At 37.7% G+C, this 20,784-nt stretch overlaps 1 protein-coding gene across 1 annotated transcript in view; it reads left to right on the top strand.

Annotated features, from left to right (window-relative positions):
* CDH13 (cadherin 13) overlaps nt 1-20,784 on the top strand; it is a 445,458-nt gene that overhangs the window by 183,271 nt on the left and 241,403 nt on the right. Inside the window, exon 4 of the mRNA XM_033069460.2 lies at nt 3,732-3,848. Within this exon, the coding sequence (XP_032925351.1) occupies nt 3,732-3,848 (117 nt within the window). The remainder of the gene's footprint in view (nt 1-3,731; nt 3,849-20,784) is intronic.

The following is a 20,784-nucleotide window of genomic DNA, read 5'->3' on the forward strand; positions in this document are numbered from 1 at the left end:
ACTATGGCTGAGCTGATTCCATGCCTAGAAGAAAGTCAAAAAGAGGGTGTAAGAGTTGGCTATGAAATGATGGCAGTGACATAATAGCTGGATTCTGATCTTATTCCACTGACCATGAAAAGTAGATTTCACTGACCTTGTGAACTACAGTGATCACAGATATGAAATTGTAGTTAGCAGTAAAAACAATGAACCTGACTGAACCTGACAGGATTTCTCTCTTACTATTTTTGCTTAAAATACCCACCAAAACCACTCAAAAATATTGAAGTTCTGGTGCAGGTTTTTGTTTTTTTTTTTGTTTTTTTTTTTTTTAGGTAGGCACGCATTAATGATATAATATATATTTTAAATTTTGCCTGTGGGTGGATGTTTGTGGACAGACACTTTTATGTTCCTGTATTTCATATGAGACAGGACTTGTGGGAGAAGCAGACGTGACCAGATCCAGCATCTCTGTGGGTGCTGGTGGGACACACCCACCTAGGTCAGGCCATTCCAGCCTCTCCTGGCACAAAAATTCTCATTTGGAGTCGCTGTAGCCACTGCAGTTTTGATCAGCTGGTTCCAAGAAGATGATGGGGCTTATCATGGAGTTCCTTTGTGGGGTTCACTCATGGCAAGGTCCAAAAGGCCACTCCTGCCACCATGCCTGCCTGATATTTTATGAAAGTTTGAAGCAAAATTACCAACTCTACCTGGAGTAATTTCATATCCCTTGTGAGTTGCTTCTCCAAGAAATTAAAAAGGTGAATCCAGTAAAAAATATTATACATACAATATATCCTTCCATGAATGAGGGTTATCAGTGCTTTAACTGCTGAATCAGGTGTTAAATGCACATTTAATGTCAGATTCCTTGGCTTCTGTTTTTACACTGGGTGAGGATCAAACCTGCAGTTGCAGCTGCTTGGAATTAAGCAAAATGTTTGTCCTTTTTGCCTGTTCTTTAAAAATGGGGAAATCATTGTGATAGCCTCAAACAGCAGCAGTGAATTATTCAATGTGTTGGTGAAGCACTCTTGACTTTTCTTCTCCCCTGCTTACCTGCATTCCCTAGTGGTGTTTTTGGCCACTCATTCAATCAGTCATTGCTGTTAGACACTAGGGGATGATAAGAAAGAAATAATCAGGAAAAAATCACTACTTAGAAAAACACAGATTTGGAGAATATGAAACACACTCAGGGAAGTATTTATATTTCTGTGCCTAATTTTCAGAACTTCTTTCTCCATGAAACAGAATAATTGTGTTAGAAAGAAAAGACAGTAAGTCTATTTTTTTTGTTTTGTCCTGAAGTTCTGCTCAGAAACCTGGCCTTAAAGACCTTACCACCCTACTGCTTCCCTTCAGAACTTCCCTTCTTTATATTAATGACTCGCTGAATATAATTTGGGTTTTTCTTCCATTTGAGAATGTTTGGGGAAGAGTAAGGATAACCTGTCATGGGAAGGTGATGAGCTAATTGCTTTTGGGTCTAAGCTACCAAAATTGTGAGACCTAGATGTTGAACGATCTGGAAATTGCTTTTCCTACCAAACTAGTACAGAAAGAAATTCTACATTCAAGGTCAGCTTGGATGGGGCTCTAAGAAAAGTGATCTGGTGGAAGCTGTCCCTGCTTATTGCAGGTCCCTTTCAACCCAAACCTTTCCATGACACAAAGACAAACAAATCTGAGTGCCTTGTTCATTTGCCAAGAGCTGGGAGCTCTGCCCTGCATCCCCCTGAGCTGAAGGAAAGCCACAGCAGCAGGACTGAGAGGTGTGATCAGCACTGGGGATTGCTTGGGGACAGCCTGGGGGTCACTGCTGCTCTCAGATCACCTCAGGCACGTGCCAGCACATCTGTGGTTACATTGCCCGTGATTTTGGGAGCTTTGCTGCTCTGTGCATTTCCCTTCGGACAGCATTCAGCGCTTGTCGTTTGACACTTCAACTGTTTTCATCTTGAACTTTCTCATGAATTTTTAATAAGGAAAACTCTCTTGGGGAGAGGAGTTGAAAGACAAAACCAGGGACCCGAGTGGCTTTGAGACTGAAAGATGAGAGAGGAATGGCAAAGCCTTTGGGAGAGCTGGGAGCTCTACCAGAGGGAGCCTCAAGAAATTATGAAAATTGGCAACATTGTGAGAAGGGATTCTCTGTGTGGATCCCACTGCTCTTTGACTTTATCACGACTAAAGCAAACTGGTGAAAACCTGAGTTTGCCTGCTCCTGTTTGTGGTCAAATTTGAGAAATGATGCTAAAGGCAGCAGAGGTAGAGCAGAGTTTTGTGTGAGAGGTTTGTTAGAAGGGAGGCATTGCCACAGATGGAGCAGCCTGTGGAGAACCTGGCTGATGGATCCAAATTGTATCACCAAGAAAACTCATTCAGCTTTGAATTTTTATAAAAATGCAGCCTAGGGCTGGGGCTTTCACTCTGTAATGAAGAATCAGTTAAAGAAACACCAACATGGATTCCAGAACTGACTGAAAACTCAGGAGTTTGGAGTTCCTCTATTAGGAGAGTGAAGTGTTATCTGTGGGATATAGCTGCCTAATTGGAATTAGACATTTCATTCAACCAGTGATTTTCTAATAAAACTGTCGTGACAACCTGAATGAAAAGTAGTGATTGAAATATTTTTCAGTTCCACACTTCCCAATACACTACAAGTCTGGACTTTTTTGTTGTTGTTAGGTTTTTGTTTTGTTTTGTTTTGTTTCATTTGTTTGTGGTTGTTTGTTTGTTTGGTGGACTTGGATCAAGGGAGAGCTTTGTGAGATGGGGAGAGGCTTTTTTTGACCTTGTTGGTAATTGTGCTTGGAGAAGAGAGTTGCAGAGACTGCAGGAGGAAGCAAAGGAAGGAGAGTGGTCTCTGGAAGCTGCAGCTCCTGCAGGGAGAGAACTGAGCAGATCAGAGAGCAGGAGGGAAGGGAAAGCAGAGGTGTGGTGGGCAGAGTTTTCCAGGGTTCAGAGGCCACTGTGGAGAGTTCACTGCAGCTCATAAAGTGCTGAACTGCCTGAAGCTCGGATATAAAGAAACGTTCCAGAAAATGCAGCAGAAAAAGAGGTCCTGTGTATAAACCACTTTTATTTCTGTTCTTTCTGAGAGCACAGCATGAAGCTTTCTCTAAGAGAAAGCAAACCCCAACACAGAACATCCAACACCAACAACCTACCAGCTCACAATTTAAGTGACACCTGGATTTTGGTGTCTAATTTGAAGCTACAACTCTTGGTGTTTATTGAGAGTTCAGTACCTGTGGACTGTGCAGATTCACTCTGTTGTGTTTGATTGAAAGCCTGGGCTGAGAAGTGGCTGAGTATGGATCATGTCTATCATCATCTGCATCTTCAGAGATATCATCATATATATCTTTAGAGAAAATTCTCTGAAGGCATTCAAAGTGTGGCTTTTTACTGGTCTTTTGTCGAGGTAAACCAGACCTTGCTAAAACCTCATGATTGAAGCAGTTATCAGTTTAGGATTATGGACAACCCTGCTTAGGTTTAGAACTTGTTTACATGAGTACAAAATTAGAATGGGCTGTCTAGTGCCACTGAAATAAGTGCAGTAACCTGAAACATTAAATAAGTGTTTTGATATGTTATCACTAATTGCTGGAAAAGATATAATTCTAAAATTAGGATCTGGTGGTTCATGGCAATTTTGCCTAGAGGTGCAGGGAAAGGGAATAACAACTGAGTATCTGGAAGTTTTACTAATAGGTCTTTTTCTTTTTCAGGAAATCTTAAAAATAGAAGGCAACCTTGGAATTCCAAGACAAAAAAGGGCTATTTTGGCAGCTCCAATATTAATTCCTGAAAATCAAAGACCTCCATTCCCCAGATCAGTTGGCAAGGTAAGTCAACAAAACTGGATCAAATTTTGATATTATGTAATTGATCTATTACTGTTGTAGTCTTGCAGTGCCTATCACATTGGTAGTAATACTCCAGATTTCTTCCTACCCTCTTCCATCCCTTCTGCTTGTGAACACTGAATTTTTGGATCTCAGGCAGCCTGAGTCTCTCTGCAGAAGTTCATTAAGAAGTTTTTTAGGGAGTTTAAGATGGGAGCTCTGGTAACTGAGGCTCCTCAGGCACAAGGAGACAAAGCAGGCCCTGTTTGTGCTGAAATGTTTTCCTGGCCTCTTGTCCTCCTGACTTGTTCCTGCCCCTGAAGTGCTACTTGGGGATCACAAGAGGATGTACAAAGACAGAAAAATGTCAGAACATCTGGCAGGCTCTTTTTCAAAGGCCCTGAGAAACCTGTCCTCAACTGATATTTAAACTATAGGAACTGCAGATGATCAGCACCTTTAAATACTCGGAGCTGTCATAATTTTTACAATATTTAATTTTTTTTTTCCTGCATAGCTCCAATTTAGGTATCCAGATAATTAATTTGGCTGGAGTATATTGCAAACAGAAAGAGAGATTATGCATGTGTCAGGGGAGACAAACATTTTAGAGATATTTAAAATAATGGAATGACATATTCTAGGTCAACTGTGGTAATTTGCAACTGAACAAAGCACAAATAAAAAGATTTGGAGTCTCAGATATACTGATTGTAGGGAAGAAATTCAGTCAAAATCGATGCTGAGAAGAAAAGCAGTTATTTCAGGTCTTTTTGATTTGTCACAGATCTTCATAAGATAGGCTGTGAGATCTTGTTGACTACAGTGAATTCTGCTCTAACTCAGAGTCCTGGTTCCTGTTCCAGATCCTGCACAAACTGGAGAAAAAGTTGTTCATCTCCCTCTCTTAAAATTAGATATTTGTCATCAGCTTTCCATAGCTTCATGAATTTTAGAAAATTCACTTCTGTAGGGTGTGAGGAATGTGTTTATTTCCTCTTCCAAAATATTTTGGGGCTGATCTTCAGAATCAGGGGCAGGGCTCCACATCGACTGATGGATCAATGTTGGTTTTTCCTGAACCTCAGCTTTGCCATCTCTGCTCTGCTGTAATCCCTGCAGAAGGACATTGTGGTTTCTGTGGTGTTTTGGGGAAGCAGCAAAACATCCAGAGAATGATTAATTTGCATGTTATAACAGAATTTGAAAAGTGAGAAGGAACGTGAAGCTTTTCTTACAGCATGAAATGGGTGCCAGTGATAATTTCAGACATGACTTGTCCTGTGTGCTACCACCATGTGCTCCTGGCTGGATGTTCACATGGAAGTCAGGTTTCCAGTGTGTTATTTTCTCTTTCTTTCTTTCTTTCTTTCTTTCTTACTTTCCCTTCCTTTCCCCTGTTTAGCAAATTACCAGTGTGGTTTATTATTGTGTCCTGACTTCCTCTTGCTTTCCACCCCACACTGTGTTGGCTGGAACTGCACAAGGTTGTTTGGAAGTGATTGCAGCAGCCAACAGGTGAAATTCTGATTAGCACTTAGTGGGGAGCAGGGCAGGTGTGGAAAGAAGAGAGCAGGGGGAGAACAATTAATTGAGTTTTATTTCACAGTTAGGAGACAATACCATAAAGGGAAAAAAAAAAAAAGCATTTGAGAGGACTTCCTTCATGAAGTTTTGTTATATATATATATCAGGAAGGAGATACTGCACAAGTGAAAACAGTGTTTTGTTCAAATTAATTACAGAAATTCCAATTAGCATTTAGCTTAACAAGGAAGTACATGTGCTGAGCCTGTTCTCTGTGCTGCTACTGACTCTCCAGCATCCCCACTCAGGAATTGGATTATTGCCTTGCCATTTCCACACCCTTCACTAGGGTAGCTCTTAATTAAATAACTATCCTGGACATGCTGTGTTGGTAGCTGGAGAAGTCTCACCTTTTAGCAGGATTTAAGATTTTGCATATCATGCTTCGTGCCTGAGGGAGAACAGTGAGATTAAAACATTTTAACACAACCTTGGTAACGTGGGCCTTGGTGACCAGATGGCCCAGGCTGCAGCTCTTGACTGTTATTGATGTGCTTTGTTTAGCCTTGCTGATAGGGCACTGGGAGATGATATTGGATTTTTAGTCTCTCTCCATATGTTACTTTTCCAGTTTGTTTGCCCACATGAAGTCAAATGAAGTACAAAACAGTGGGATGCAGGATTATTTTGTACTTCCTCTGGCAGGTAATTCTCCACCACCCCACAGAAATGCTTTCTAAGACTAGCTTAGAGTGGGGGTTCTGTGCATCTGCAAACCAAAATTTTGACACCCTCTTAACTGGTGATGATGTTTTTGAAGTTTAATCCTCACCCTAATGCAGACCCAAAGATCACCAAGGGAATTGTGGAGATGCTCAACAAGTTCCACCTCTTTTTCCACACATCAGGAGAGGACACCTGAAAATTGAGACTGTGTTTATCCAGGCTCAGAGGATTTGCTCTTCCTGATGGGCAAATGGTGAATCAAGGATTCTGTTCTTCAATTTAAAGGAATTGTCCTGCATAAGAATGAGAATTACAATTGTTGGCATGTAAAATCTGGAAGCCATGAGTGGCCTGGTGAAAACTGGCAGGACATTTTATGCTCAGTGAAGGGCAGAACACAGAGAGAGGCACGCAGGAGTCTTTGCAGGAAATTACTGAATAAATCAAACCCAAAACTTTATTTTTTCCCCATAAGATTTTTTTGTTGTTGTTATTATTCTGTTTTGTCTTTTGGAAGGGGGGTGGATCAGAAACTTTCTGTACTTCCTGCCTCTGATGTGGCTGTAAGCTGCAGTTACATGGCAGGACTGACCCCAGCAAAAGCCCTAGGCTAGAAGTAGTCCAGCCTTGCAAACAGGATAAAAATCTTTAAGATCTATGAAGAAGTTTGTTTTTTTCTCCTCCTCTGAGATGTGAATTTAAAGCAAAGAGCAAATGCATCTTGTCTGTTAAAGCAGCAGTAGAAAAACACTTGAAGAGGGGAGGAAGCTGAAGGAAACTGGATGTAAAAAGCTTCTGGAAGCTGCTATTTTTGAGTGGCTATCTTAGTGCAACTATTTATATACAATAAATTACATGCTTTGCAGAAAGAATTGTCATGGACTAAAGAAGCAGCTGTAAAAAATGTCAAACTTCAGGAGAAAATTGAAGTGTCAAAAGAGATGGTCACGATCTCTCAGCCTTGGGAGAGAACCTAGAGAAGTTTATAGGTTAGAGGAAACATGAGAAATACAAGAGAGGAGCAACAGTGAAATAAAAGCTGAATGAAGAAATTTTTTGGAAAATTAAGCAAAAAATGAGAGGGAGTTTAAAGAGAACTGGAGGAGCAAAGGACCTGGCAAGGATGGGTGTCCAAGCCTGGAAGATAATGGTGTGTGCTCACAGAGAAGAGAAGGAAGAGCAGAAACCTCAAAACCCTCCCAACACCACGAGAGAGATCTGTGTGACTGCTGCTTAGTTGGAAAACGATTGGATCCTAATTATTGGCCTGAATCTTTGCTTCAATTACTAAAAATTATATGGAAGCAAGAGAATGTTTTCTTTTTTTCACATAATGGAGCTGGAAATGTGGTCTACAGAAAAAATTTACTGGATTTTTAAAAATTAACTTTTTAATATCCAATTGCTTGTTTTCAAATCATCACCATGTCAAATGCAACATTTGTGCTGTGCCAGAGTATGGCCAGAAAACAGGAAATGGTCATCAGCAAAAATTTTGACTTGTCCAGAAGACAAGAATATTTTGGTGACAGCTGAAAAAGTGGGTGAGGAACTTTTTCAGAGAGAAGATGGAATTACAGAGACACAAGGCATTCTGATTCCTTGAATAAGTCTGATGGTGTATAAGGAGAGCATTCTGTTATAGTGTGTCCACAGTTCCATGTGGGAAAGGCACATCCACACATGAGGATGCAGAAACAAGAAGCAAACAAGGTAGAAAAGTGTACAGGTGGAAAAGGGTGTTATTTATGAATAGCACTTAGGCAATAAATAAAGCTCTTTGAAATCCATCAAGAAACAAAGATTGGGTTTAGAGAAAAAAATCAAGTTATGGTCTAGGATTGGGCAGAAATATATATGAGCTCAATTTGCTTGGCCTAGCAAAAGCATTTTCTATAAATCCAGATGATTTAAGTGAAAGGAATACACTGGTGTAATAACTAATGGATATAAATTTTGGCATAAGATTAAAAGAAAAGTTTCTGGTACCCAGAGAAGAGGAATTAATTTCCAACAGCAGTACTGAGGAGGGAACACAAAATTTGATAAATATGTGATCACAGTTGCATAACACAGCTGCTTCTGATCCTGACAGAACAGACACCTCGAGTTTTCCTGCTGCTCTGGTGCTCCTGAAAATGTGTGAAACCCTGCTGGGCTGGGCCAGAAAGGATGGCTGAAGGTGTCAGAGTTTAACATCTGATTAAATTCATGGCTTGCATGGAGGATTGGCACACTCCTGACCTTCAGGGAAAAATCCCAACCTACCTCAGCAATGAAAGTAATGAAAGGAGCAGCACTCCATTAAATTAAAGGGCTTTCATTGCAAGTACATGAATTATTAAGCTACAGCATATTAATTCTCATTAAACAATATGTATTTGATGTCCTAACAAGCCATTAAGTGAAAACAGCACTTCAGATTTTGTCTCTTTTTCTGAGAGGTGTCTCTTCAACCTTCTCTTTTTTCAGAATACTGACATTCACATCAACAATTCCATCAGAACACATTTGTTTTCTTTCAGCTAATAGGATTTTATTGGAAAAAAATTGTTAAAAGACACCTGTTTACTTTAGACTTTCAGAAGAATCACATATGAGTTGCAAATGCCTTGGAAAACTGGAAAACAACAATTTACCATTATTTTTCAGCATTTGTGTTGCTAATAAGAATAAGAGAGTTTTAAACATTTGGGGAATACTTTCTAATCTAGTTACTATGGTTACAAGTTTGTTGGAGATAAAGCAGTTATATGGCAATGATGGAATCGAATTTTCTGAACAATATTGATATATCCAATACCTAATTTCCTGCTTCATAATAAATCATGTTAATGACCTGAAGGAAGGCAGCAAACAGAAGAGATTTTCTGCTCTAAAACTGCTCAGCAAAGTGTGCTACAGTTTAACTGCCACACTGTTTATGTTAACTTTGATTTCAGAAGTTGATAATTTTAAGCTGTGTTGCAAATTAAGGTAGAGGTGAGAAAAAAGTCTGTCCCTGCCAGTAAATTGCCTATGGAAAGTAACTAAGATGAAATAAAACCCTGGCAAGTCATTTTTCATTGGCACACTAACTTAATTGTAGGCTCAAGTTTAAAATGTTTGGATTATTTTCAGACATAACAGCTATTTCATTTAATAAATAGAGGTGGAGAATAAGAATTGCCATTCCCTAACCCCATTCCCTGTGGTTTTCATGAAACCAGACTGGTTTTTTTTGTTAACTTCCATCTTTATAGTCTGCCAAAACGATCCTATATCCTGAGCTGACTGATGGGAAGTTGTTGTTATCCACCTTGATTTTCTGTCTTCTTTTAATTCAGTTATTTGAAAAAACCACTCAGTCTGTCCAGTTTCTAGAATCTATTTTCTTGTTGAATGTATAGTTTTGTACAAAAACTTGGTCTCTGCATTCTTAGTAGGGCCAAATTTTCAACTTAACAAGATGTAGAGCCTAATTCTGTAATCCTGGATTGGTAAAACAGGATATTTGGATTCAGGATTTCTGTTTGCTTAGTCCCTTTAATTTGTAAAGTTTCTTCCTACAAATCTACTTAGAGTAACACTTTATCTTAAGTGGGATGGAGATGTAACAGACTTATCCAGTTTTATTTAGCAGAGTTCTGTGTTCATATGTTACCAGTAAAAACATAAAAACTGCAACATATCAAAGTCAGGGGAGATAGCAAACCACAGAACTTCCTTTAAATCAATTAAGATATTTATTTGATAGTTGTGAACTGATTCATACTGCTTCAAACCTGATTGTTTTCCTCTTTCATTCCAAATAATTCCTCTGGTTCCTTGTTATACAGTCAGTTGTTAGCAAGTTTATAATACAATATAAAGCAATATCCAAATGAATGACATTTTAGGAACAAAATTAACTTATCCCTGCCAATTTGCAAACTAGATACTGTCATACTGTCAACCTTGGTGCTTTCATTAATAAAAGCTTTAATAAAGGCATTTTGCAGACTGGTCTGGCGACAAATTTGATATTACCAGCTGTGGCTTGTGAGAATGGTATTAAGTAAAGATGGTTGGCAGAGCATTTCCAGAAGGAAAAAATTATATGTATTATATATGGCTCATCTGTAAGGTGGAGTAAATAGCTGTCACTCAGGGAACAACAGCAATTTTCTTCCTTCTCCCTAACTGCTGATTCTCTTCAATGGTTGATCAGAGAGAATTTCAACCTTTTTGTGTTTCGCCCTTGTTTTTATTGTACAGGGATGATTCCTGGTATTTTTGGTTTTTTTTCCTCGTTGCACTTTAGGGTGATGTACAGCAACAGATCAATAGGGTGAATGAAGGAGTATGATGCTATTATCCATAATGACAGCTGTGTTTTAGTTCAGGAAACATTTTCCCTTCTCATTTCCAAAACATCTGGTGCTCTTTTCCAGCTGCCCTCTAAAGGCACCTTTTTTTAACCTTTCTGCTTTATCATCTTTATCACTTACTGTGCAACCCTGGTGGCTGAATTCAGAAATGGAATAAGTAAGGTCTATAGGGCAGAATCATGGAAAGCTGAGGTTGGAAAGATTTCTGGAATACCTAATTTTGAAGTTAATGTCATTCCTCTCTATTGACCTGTTTTTCTTTCAGGGTCAAATATATAAAAATGTAAATTATTTCATTGTAATCAATGTTCCACTGTTGACCTAAAATTTTCAATTACAAAAATTCCACATATTAAGCAATTTCCTTTTGTTTGGAAAAGAAGAGTTTAGTTTGACCACTCTACTTTCTCTAGAATGACTCACAAAGAGAAAAATCACTTTCTACCACTGAAACTTTGCTTAAACAAAGACAAATTAAGAATTCAAAGAACTGTACTTTTTGGGTTTAACCTGCTTTCCAAAGTTCTGTATTTAACTTAGGAGAGAGTAGATTTTTGGTTTGGCCACGATATTCCTCAAATTTTCTCAGGCTGTTTATGAAGTCATGGTGATTATTGGAATTGACACATTTGGGGTTTAAATGTAGGACTCACACTCTCCATGCTTTATTTTTATACATATACACATAATATACATATATTTATGTACATTCCAGAGATGCACAACAATAAATGACTACAGGCTTGCACAACACATCCAGACTTTCATGAACTCTCTTCTTGGTCATGCTGTTGACTTTGTGGGTGTTTTCCTCCCATTTAATCTATAAATTGCTGCTGTGAGTTCTTCTCACTGTCCATGGAAAATCTGCTTTTCTCTCCACAAATGTCCCTTGCATTGCTTCTCTTCCATACCTTATTTCCCTGCCATGTTTCCATCTGTGTCATATTCAGTGCATAACATGGGATAAATAGTTATACAAATTCTGTCTAAGAATTGAAGTGACTCTTAAAATATTTGCCCAGTTTTGCTGGGGCGTTATTTTAGTAACATTCTTTAGCTTGAGCTGCAGTTTAAGCTGAGTCTTTGTGAGCTTGTGCTCATCCCTCAGCACTGCCATGGAGTCTTGTAAGCACACACTAAAACATTTCCCTTTCCTGTATCCCTGCCTGACCCTAAGCATGCTGAAGCTGACTGAAATTCTCCCATCAAAGTGGGAATGGAATTTTGGTAAGTCCAACCCTCCTGGCAGATTGAAGTGGGAAAAAAGGACCCTTGAAGGAAGTGTGAGTTAAAGTGATCATGCACATATCAAGTTATGCTTTATTCAATTGGTTTTTAGGGAAAACTTTTAAAGTGCACTTGGAAAATAGGATTTTCATCAAGGTTCAAACAGCTTCAGAAGTTTTTCTTTTCATTTCTACAAAGCATGGACTAAACTATTAAGCTTACATTTTCAATTGAGCTTGAGAATGGATTTGATAATAGGAATCTGTTCAACAATGAAGTCCAGAAATTGAAAGTAGTAGTGATCCCTATAATCCAATAACATGTGTCTTAATATATTTTTTACTTATTTGAATTGAAAAAAAAAAAAAAAGCAGCAGTGTAAATGTAGCTGAGCTTGGCTACAACTTGAATTTAGGGGTTATATTAATTTAACAGAATTCATGTTCAAGCCTGATTTACAATCTATTACAAGTATTTCCTGATAATACAAGTGATGAAAGCTGGTTTGCTACAAATAATAATTCCCTGCAACAAACCCAGGTGCTCTTACTGATGATAGCACTTGGAGCACAATGACCCTAAATAATCCCCTGGGGTTATTTTCTGCCTCCTGATACTTCAAACTGGGATTTCAAGATTTCAATATTTCAAGAGGGAGCAAATCCTGGAGCTGCAGCTGACCTGATCAGGCAATGAATGTAGATGTGAGAAATGGAAATTCTTCCTTCCTTTCTGTCTGTGCAGGTGCCAACAGTTCTTTTCACTCTGCATTGCTCCAATTTTTGTGGAACTTTAAGGAACTTTGTATGTTGTGTGTTTTTTTAATAAAATTTGGTCAAAAATAGCCAAAAGGCTTAAGCTGGATCAGTTAAGTGTTATAATTTTCAGGAGATCAGATTAAAGAATCAGCTGTCCAGCAGAACAGCCTTTCCTCAACAGATCCTTTTCTGCTTGACAAAGAAGCCGTTAAATGTTCCTGAAGAAGCTGCTGTAGGGTTGGAATGATGGTTAAATCAGACACATGGAGAGATCAAAGACTGCAGTGGGCAGCTTGTTAATTATATAAAAGGAAAACTGTGAGGATCTGTATGAATTTCGTACAAAATAGGCAATGCAGAGCATCCTGAAAGTGTGACAATAGGAAAAAATAATGAATCAACTTCATCCAGTATTACTGTGCAGTTGGGCAAACCTGAATTTGCTAAGGGTCACTGGAACATGAAAACTAACTTGAATTAATATAATTTATTTTTTTTCAAGCTTCTATCTAACTACTAATCTCATATCTAAGTCCTAACTAATCTCCTATGAAAACTCCTATACTATCATTACTGCATTAAGCAATTTTCTTGTGAGAATCCTAATTGTTACTAAATCATATTCTTTTTTATTAAAAACAAAAACAAAAACAAAAAAAACAAAACAAAAAAAAAACCAAACAAAAAACCACAATGCAATAATGATACAATGATGCTTTGGGAAAAAAAACCAAACCAAACAACATGTAATTATCTGTTAATGAGAAATCTTAAAAAACACGTATTGTTTCCTTTGGGACGTGACTGATGAAGGATGTTCTTTATAAGTACTAAAAGTTACATTTGTAAGAAGTAGGAAATGGATTGTATTCATTCATTCCCCCAAGATTCCACGAAGATTGGTGATTCCAAACTCTTCATCTGAGGAGATGCAGATGTGGTTCACTCACCTGCCAGGAGCTCAGGACAAGTTGCTGCTGTTTGCACCCACTAGCTCCTTTTCTCCTGTCCTAGAAAACAAGCTTTGACCACATTTTTCATGTTGAGACTCCTATCCTGAACAGCCTGTTAATTCTGGGAACAAATGCAGCACATGTTCCCTGATGATAACTGATGTGTATGCATAGGTGTTTCTAATTTATAGCAGATGGAGACAGGCACAGTGCAGCACAGCCAAGAACAAAAAATAAATTCTTCTTCCTATGCTTTTCAAAAGAGATATTTTCTAAAATTCTTATTGGACATCAGAGTTAATTAGATTTTTAGAATTAGACAGAAATTTCCCAATCAGCTTTTAAAGTCAAAGACTAGAGGCAAAATTCAGCTCAGTTGGCATTTTTTGTCCTTGATTCTCTCAAGGAGGGACTCCCTGTTGCTTGTGTAATGAACCATGTGGACCCTTACACAGTAGCTTTCAAAGAAATTATTATGTTGAAAAGAGAGAGAAATTATCTCATTGCACATAATTTACGAACAGAGTCTGCCATTGGTTTCAGTCATTAATTTACAGTCAGGAGATTTTGAATTTCACAGATCTTGGTGACAATCAAATACCTGGCAAACAGTTCATACAAACAGTTTTATTGGGGGTTCAAAAAGTCTGTAAGATGATTCTTCAAAATCCCCAGCTTCCCTTAAAAAGTGAAAGTCCTGTCAAAGTGGAAAACTATAAACTACCAATATTTATTTCAATTATTTTAGAAAGAAGGGAGGCTGTGCCACACTGCAGATGTTCTTGGTGGAGGAAGGGAACAGGAGTATGAAGGAGAATCTCAAAATGAAGTGTCAAAAGAAATGGATTCAGAGCAAAAGAGAAAAAAATTATTATTATAAAATAGGAAAGAGGAAGTTTGGAGAGAGCTCTAACTGGGAATTAACTCCTGACTGAGGCACATAATTACCCCTGCATTTGGCTTCACTTGCTCTGCAATGTGGGGCTCACATTTTTTAAATTCTATTCTTTTTAGAAAGCTCCCTAAGAAGCCTTGAAAAACATTAGGAACTAGAGCCCACTGAATCCCATTCCTGCACCAGGCAATCAGTCAAAGCCAAGATGCAGCAACCACTGGAACAGATAAACTTTGGAGTGATCATGAAGTGAACAGTCGACATGGATCTTTTTAAGGCAAATCATATTTCCTAGGTGTATTAAGATCTGTGGAGAAGCTGAAGGTGTAGATAAATCTGATCAATAAACCATACTTGGGTTTCTCTGCTGAGAGGAAATGCTTCCTTTGGCTAAAAAAATGATTGAAACATCAGTGTGGAAACAGATTTCCACAGGGAAGGTTTTACCAATAGATACTTCCAAGGATTTATACAGTGATTTGTGTTGTTTAACACAACAGAAATTATCTGGAAAAGGAGACATTGCAGTGACAGAGTTTGCAGATCATCCAACACGAGTCATGAGACTGACAAGGAACAGAAAGATTAAAGTGTGGCAGAGATTTAACAGTGCTGAAGGTTAGAACTGCTTGATAATTTTTTGTCAAGCATTGTGATTTTCTGTGAGCTGTCACCCAAAGGAAGGGGTGTCCTTGCTGTGTGCCTGAGGGTTTGTGATGCTGGCACAGGATGACATCGATCACTGCAGGGAGAATCCAGGGGCAGATGTGTCCAGGAATGACCCCCAGCCATTCCTGTGTAATTTTTTGGCTCATCCTTGAATTATTTGTACTGCTCTTTGTAAAGAAAACACACTGCAGAAACATTTCAGGGTGGCTGCACAAACAGTTTCTTTGCAGTTCTGTAGTTCCACAAACCATGTCTAGTTTAAGCTCTTATTCTTCTAAATACAATTTCTAGCGTTCAAATGTGTCTGGAAAGCAGAGGGGTGAGGAATGTCTGACTCATTATTTGTCTTCAAATATTGCTTTATTATTTATAGAGTTGTTCTGCATTTCAAAAGCATGTAGGCAATGGTAGAAACAAAAAGCTGTTTCTGAAAGCAGTGAGATTTAAGCCACCAAGGCCCACATTTTCAGGGGAATTTAGGTGTCTCATTTCCTTCATCGTGATGGTGTGTGTAATCTGCAGCTAAAATGGAATTAAAGTTACTTCTTCTGGCATTTCTGACGATCTCCAGTTGTGCTGTAGTGTGGAAGGAGATATTATAGTGCCTGCTAGAGGGATTTAGTCTGGTTCCTTGCTGCTGTCCCCCTGGGATGCTGGGCTGGCACCTCCCCTGTTTGTCCTGGGCTGTTCAATGTGCAGGAGCTGTCCTGGAGGTTGGGCTCATTTGAACTTGGGGTTTTGGACTGGGTGGTTTCAGGCTTCCTCTCCCAGATACTGCAGAAGGGTTAAATTTAGCCAGTACAATTTTCTAATATAAATTTCTCCAATATTTATTTTTCTGTAGGTTTAGTTTAATGCTAATATACTGTGCTGTCAATTGAAAATTCCCAAGATAGGTCAAAGTGATAGATGTAGAGGAGCAGTCCTAATTGATGAGAGATCTGTTTTCTTGCCCATTGATTCCTCTGGCTGAAATTGAAATGAATGATTTGCAGTTGGAATGACTTGACTATTCTTCCTAAAGATCAATTTCAAAGCCTCTCTGCTCTTCATATTAGCTGGGAAATCCTGGGACTCTTTTAATATCCTTTTGTATTCTAAACACATTAAGTGTAACCATAGAAACATACATATTAAGGTGATTTTAATTATTAATAAACTTGGTAGACGTTGCTAAATTATTTTTGTACCTCCACAATGGGTTGTTGACTAATTTACATTTTAAAAAAAGTTTTTAATACCGTTAAATATTTTTTTTACTTCTATTTGAGAATTGTGATCATATGCCTGCAGCCTTAACTTCTGGTAAAAATTAAACAACAATACCTGATCCTGGGGAAAGGAACTTGCTTCATTAATCTAAAAGGCTCTTTTTGCCTCATTAATTATTGCTGCAGTTTTACCTGCATTTCCCTTAAATTAGAAGAGAAAAAGACATTGCTTTAAGTTTACTGCTGATTTTTTTGTGAGAATGGGTGTGCTCTTGTGCCTTCATCTTTGTAGATGTTAGCATATTATTTGGATGATCTCCATATATTTCTTTTTTCATAGGAAACTCACTAATATTTTAGAGAAGTCTAATCCTTTTTGACTGAAAATACATAGTAAATTTGTAGTAGAACAGGTTCAGTAGTACATGTAATATAATATTTGTTATCTTTGGACATTTTAGCCATACTATAAGGGCAGTAAAATATAGGGAGACAGCAATTAATTACATGAGAAATAGCTGTTACTGCTTTCATTTGTTCTGAATGATAGAACTACAACAATGGTCTGAGCCTGTGTGAACTGGGCTGTTTGTTAACCCTGAGCTGAAGCAATGTCCAGGAAAAGCAGGAGTGGTTTGGATTCACACCGATGTAATTGAAGTCAAATGTGGCCATGGGTGATTATAGATTATCACTTAATGATGCCACAATGTGTAAGGAGTGGTTAGCAGAGGTGTGAACAGCCATGGAATGGAATCCTGGTTTGTTCTCTGGGTGTGCCTTCTCTTTTCCCTTCATGAGCCCTGTGCCAGTGCCTTGTTAGAAATCCAAAGCCCAGAAGTGCCTGGGTGCTGTTCCAGAGATAAAACCAAGGCCCAGAATGGCTGTGGCTCCAATATTGGTGCACAATCCAGCTGGATCCTCTCTCTGCACACTGAAGTGGAGCAGGGACTGGTTGGATATTTATATTTTGCCAGTTTAAAATGACACTGGAGAGCTGTGTTTCTGTTTGACTCCAGTTTTAATTCTATCATTGGAGGGTAGATGGCATGTTTGTTAAGCACCATGGGATGAAGCCCTGAGAACACTGAATTAAGGGAGACATCACTGCAAGGATGCTCTGGCATCAGGATCACTCCTGGGGTGAATCCACCTCCCAGACTCTGTTCCAGAGCACAGATCAATGGGGCTTTTCTCTTGGAATCCAATATGTCCCTTAGAATAGCAGGACTAGATTATGTCAGGTTCATTCCCATTAAACAGCATTAAACTGCTCTTTTTGAGTCAGGTTAAAGTTTCTTATGCTTGTTCTGGTAGAGGGAACAGAACCTCCCCAACTCCTCAGCTCATTTAAATGAAAATCTCATTGTTACAAAAGAGGAAATTTCTTTCCAACATTCCGAATACCTTATAAAAATATCCCCCTTTTTCTTTTTTGCTCTGGTTTATTCAGTGTGAATTTTACTTCTTGAATGTCTTTCTCTATCCTTTATTTCCTTCAATCTCAGCTAAAGTATTAAAATGGTTTTTTTCCACACTATTAGCTACATTTACATTCTGCAAGATAAAGAATGCCATAGCCATTATCCACCAATCCTATGTATGTAACACTTTAGTAATTTAACAGCTCAAACTTTCACAAAATCTTACTATTAGCTTTAAATAGTATTTTTTGACTTTGAACAGTGTTATGGCAAAGCAATTGTATGTGACTGGAAAGCATCTAATTTTGTCAGAGTTAGAAAAGATAAAGCTGCTAGAGGTAGTGGAAAAATATCTTGTTTAGTCACAAGTAGATTAAAAAGCTCAGATTTTTTTTTTGTTTTAATTGTATAACAACTGCAATTAAGATTTAAGTAACGATAAATGACAAATTCAGAGGCTGATACTAATTTGAAAGTTTATGAAATGCAATGTTAAAAAAAAAAAAAGAAAAAGAATCCATTTTTTCTACTGCCTGCAATTTTTTCTTGGCCTCAGGCCACCATTGGGAAAAATCAAACTTTTTATTATGGAACCTTGGGTGTATTTACCCTCTGGTTCCTTCCTTTAAAAAGTACATTTTATTCAGTTAGCTCAAGAACAGAATTTCTGTTCTTTGTGCATTATATGGATTCTTGAATGCTAATATTTTAATTGTTAGTGGTTGGTGATGGAAGCCTAACAATACTCTCGTTACATTCATGGATTGCAGTATGGATTTTTTTTTCCGTGCAGTCTTAGATGTAATGAAATACTTTTTTTAAGGTGTAGTTGTTATGAAAAGACATGTTAGACATTGATGGACTAGGCTCCACAGAACATTGAAAAACACAGCTTCCTATGGGATAAAAACAGAGATAAGTGACCAAGAAGAATTTTTTTTTTTTAATTGCATTTAAAATTTTTATTTCTCTATTTGTTTATTTGTTTATTTTACTGGTGATGTGTGTGATAACAGTACCATATTTTAGGCAGCCTAGAAAGTTATTTTCTAAAAAGAATGCCAATATAGATTGTTATGTTAATAGTTTCAGTCTAGAGCTTCCCATAAAGGTCATCTTAGACTTTAGAAATGTTTTGTATTTTAAAAGATCATTTATATTTTAAGCCTATATTTAATAATTATTGGTTAAAACATCCACAGGTTGTTGTGTGTAATCTTTACAGAACCTGTTTACTGAAGCTTTAACTAAGCTTACATTTCTAGCTTTATTTTTTTAATTGGAATTCTTCACAGAAGTGAGCAATGCTGGTTGTGAGAGTCATCGCTCCACATTATTACTCTGTAGTTTTGTAATTTTTTACACTGTAGTTTCATTTGTTGTTTAGTGAAAGTTCAAGAGAAGATCTGTGTTTATCAATGCACTTTGAAATCTGGGAAAGTATTTTGAAGAACATTTTTGTGTCACCTGAGTTGAAGCCTTTTTTTCTGATGATGATCAATAAGAAACTGGTTTGGCTGAATTCTGAATAAAGCTTCTCAAAAGAGATTACTTCAAACTTTAAGCACAGTGTAATTGATCACTCAACATTCTGTGGATTATTTGTTATTTATTCTCAGAGATACCAGTAAATCTTACTTACACTCTTAAAATAATCTGTTTGAGCTCAAAGCCAGCAGCTGTGCAGTTCTTTCCAATACCCTTGTAATCCCCTCAACGTTTCAGATTATTTCTGCAGGAGATTTTTGTGGAGTTTTTTATTCTAAATGAGAAGCTAGATTAAATCAGGTTGACATTTGTTTGCCAGCAGAGAAAATCAGTGGCAACAGGTTCACTTAAGATAACACTTGCTAAGGACTGTGAGAGTTCTCACTAAGTATAAAAGGTAAAGTATTTTCTCTTCCAAATCTGGCCTTCTTCCACAGTTTCTCCAGGTGTGGATGCCAATCTTTGCACACAAATGCAAATGTTTATGCAGAAATATTGATAGGAATATCTGTGTCAATAGGAGATGAGACTAAAACAAAGACACCCTCACTTGGAACCGCGACAGCTTTTGTCTTGCTGAGTCACAAAATGTAGATGCTCTCTGCATTTAAATTGTATGGCTCAGCTTCCAGTTTTTTGAGGAAGGAAATTATAAAATTTGCATGAATTATCACACTAACCTAAAGCAGCTATTTTCTGCCTAAATTCAGGTTGGGTAATTGGTGTTGTTGCAAAATTGAATTATGCAGTTTTGCAAGTCCAGATTTAGGTATTCAGAGTTATCTTGATGTGAGTAAACAGGAATAATTTTGTTACTGCCCACAGTTTTATTGGAGAGAGCCCTCACAAAGGCACAAACAGGGGCAGAGATTTCACAGTGGATACACAAATAAATCCTTGGGGGGCAGCAGGGACAGGAACCATCCTGATCTCACCACCACCAGCCCTCTGTGATCACACTTGTTCCTTTTCTGGTTTTAGAAATGTTGCAATTGTTTGAAAATTCACTCCAAAGACCTCCTGTGTTTTGGGGAGTACCTGGGAAGGAACAGATGTTCTGAGTTTTGGGTCTCTCCAAACCCCTCGAATTAGTGCGTGTTTAGCAAGTTCTGTCTTGGGGTGCACTCATATTCAAATTACAAACTTTGAAATAAAACTGCCATAGAATAAATGGCAAAACCTGCAGTGAAAATATCAGCATCACCCTTCATTTTCTTCTACCCAAGTAATGATTCTACTCTATGAACTGAATATTTAGCTTTGCTAAAACCAAGCAGGAGTCACTCTGTAGATGCTTCATTTGTTGCTTTTAAATTTCTTTTCAGTGTTAGTATCATTAGGATTTTTACTAATACAGTAGATTAATATAATGTAATCAAATCTGTCTGATTTTAGATTTAAAAACCCATTAATGCTGCCATTTAGTAAATATAGGATGTTTTTGTTTCAAATTAGAAGCAGTCAGATTTATCAAGGTGTAGTTAAAACTTTCTTTTGAGTAACATTATCAGAGTTTCTGTCATGTTAGATTTTCAGTCACTTATGGAATTGCTAACAAAAGGTTTTTCAAGCTTATAGGCAAAATTTTTGATTAGGTTTGTGATAATATTGATAATTTAATGGCCAATATGAAGAAAATACAAATTATATTTACCATTCATAACTTGAAGTTACATTTCTGCCCCAAATTTTTAAGGAGTTGTGAC

The sequence above is a fragment of the Catharus ustulatus genome, chromosome 11 (genome assembly GCF_009819885.2).
Source record: "Catharus ustulatus isolate bCatUst1 chromosome 11, bCatUst1.pri.v2, whole genome shotgun sequence".
NCBI classification, from domain to species: domain Eukaryota; kingdom Metazoa; phylum Chordata; class Aves; order Passeriformes; family Turdidae; genus Catharus; species Catharus ustulatus.